The 1178-nt window shown below is 71.8% G+C and overlaps 1 protein-coding gene across 1 annotated transcript in view; it reads left to right on the top strand.

Annotated features, from left to right (window-relative positions):
• Window positions 1-697: 697 nt before the first annotated feature.
• The window catches only part of LOC118159649 (nuclear receptor ROR-gamma-like), a gene marked incomplete at its 3' end in the record, with an annotated part of 3044 nt that continues 2563 nt past the window's right edge, over window positions 698-1178 (top strand). Inside the window, exons 1-2 of the mRNA XM_035314217.1 lie at window positions 698-865; window positions 1017-1158. Of these exons, the coding sequence (XP_035170108.1) occupies window positions 698-865; window positions 1017-1158 (310 nt within the window). The remainder of the gene's footprint in view (window positions 866-1016; window positions 1159-1178) is intronic.

Below are 1178 nucleotides of genomic sequence, written 5' to 3'. Positions count from 1 at the left end.
GGTGGGGGAGGGCGCTGAGCCCCTCGGGGACATCCGAGGCCGTGGGGGGGCTGTGAGAGCCAGAGGGGCCGCAGGAGCCTTTGGGTGCCGCGTGCGGCCCTGGGGTGCCACGTGAGCCCGCGAGGGACACGAACACCTATAGGGACACGTACACGTATAGGGCCCGTGGGAGCCTGTAGGGACCGAGCGCGTTCCTATGGGCAGCGAGCGAAGCCGTAAGTGACACGTGAGCCCTGTGGGGCCACGGGAACCCGCAGGGCGAGGCGAGGCCGTGGGAGACGTGAGCCCGCAGGGAGCGCGTACGGCCAGCGCGGCCACGTGAGCCCGCGCGGTGACACACGCGGACCCACGGGGCACACGTGAGCCCGGTGGGGACACGTGAGGCCCTTGGGGACGCCGGAGGCTACGTGGGACCTGCGAGTTCAGGCGGGGCGGCTGAGCCCATAGGGGCTGTGGGATCCCGTAAGGGCCCTGTGAGCCCATAGGGGCTGTGGGATCCCACTTTGGGATGCCACCGGAGCCCATGGGTCCATAGGGGTCCGGTTATCCCTTCGGGGCCATTGGATCCCAAAGGGGCCCCAGGACCCTATGGGCACCCCGGGTGCGTGCTGGGGACACGTGGCTCCCCGTGGGACACAGGAGCGCCAGGGAGTGCAGCTGGGCACCCAGGGGACACGTGTGGTCCCAGAGGTGACAAATGCTCCTGTGGGTGAGCCCCCGGGGACCCTGCGAGCCCGGGGGGGGGCCGTGGGCGCCCACGCACTGCCTCCCGCCCGCAGCCCACATCGAGGTGATCCCCTGCAAGATCTGCGGGGACAAATCCTCGGGGATCCACTACGGCGTCATCACCTGCGAGGGCTGCAAGGTGAGCGGGCTGCGGGCACGCGGGGGGCACCGGGGCAGCTGGTGGCGGCACGACGGTGGCCCCCGGCGCGGCAGTGACCCCGGCCACGGTGGTGCCCCCCCCTCACGGTGGTGACCCCCTGGTGTTTTTGGTGACCCCCCCCCCGGCGCAGGGCTTTTTCCGGCGCAGCCAGCAGGGCAGCCTGAGCTACGCCTGCAGCCGCCAGCAGAACTGCCCCATCGACCGCGCCAGCCGCAACCGCTGCCAGCACTGCCGCCTGCAGAAGTGCCTGCGCCTCGGCATGTCCCGCGACGGTGGGTGACCCCCCCCCCCG

The sequence above is a fragment of the Oxyura jamaicensis genome, unplaced genomic scaffold, assembly GCF_011077185.1.
Source record: "Oxyura jamaicensis isolate SHBP4307 breed ruddy duck unplaced genomic scaffold, BPBGC_Ojam_1.0 oxyUn_random_OJ71452, whole genome shotgun sequence".
In the NCBI taxonomy this organism is placed as follows: Eukaryota; Metazoa; Chordata; class Aves; order Anseriformes; family Anatidae; genus Oxyura; species Oxyura jamaicensis.
The sequence above is the reverse complement of the archived record's forward strand: the minus strand, read 5'-3'. Positions and strand labels throughout refer to the sequence as shown.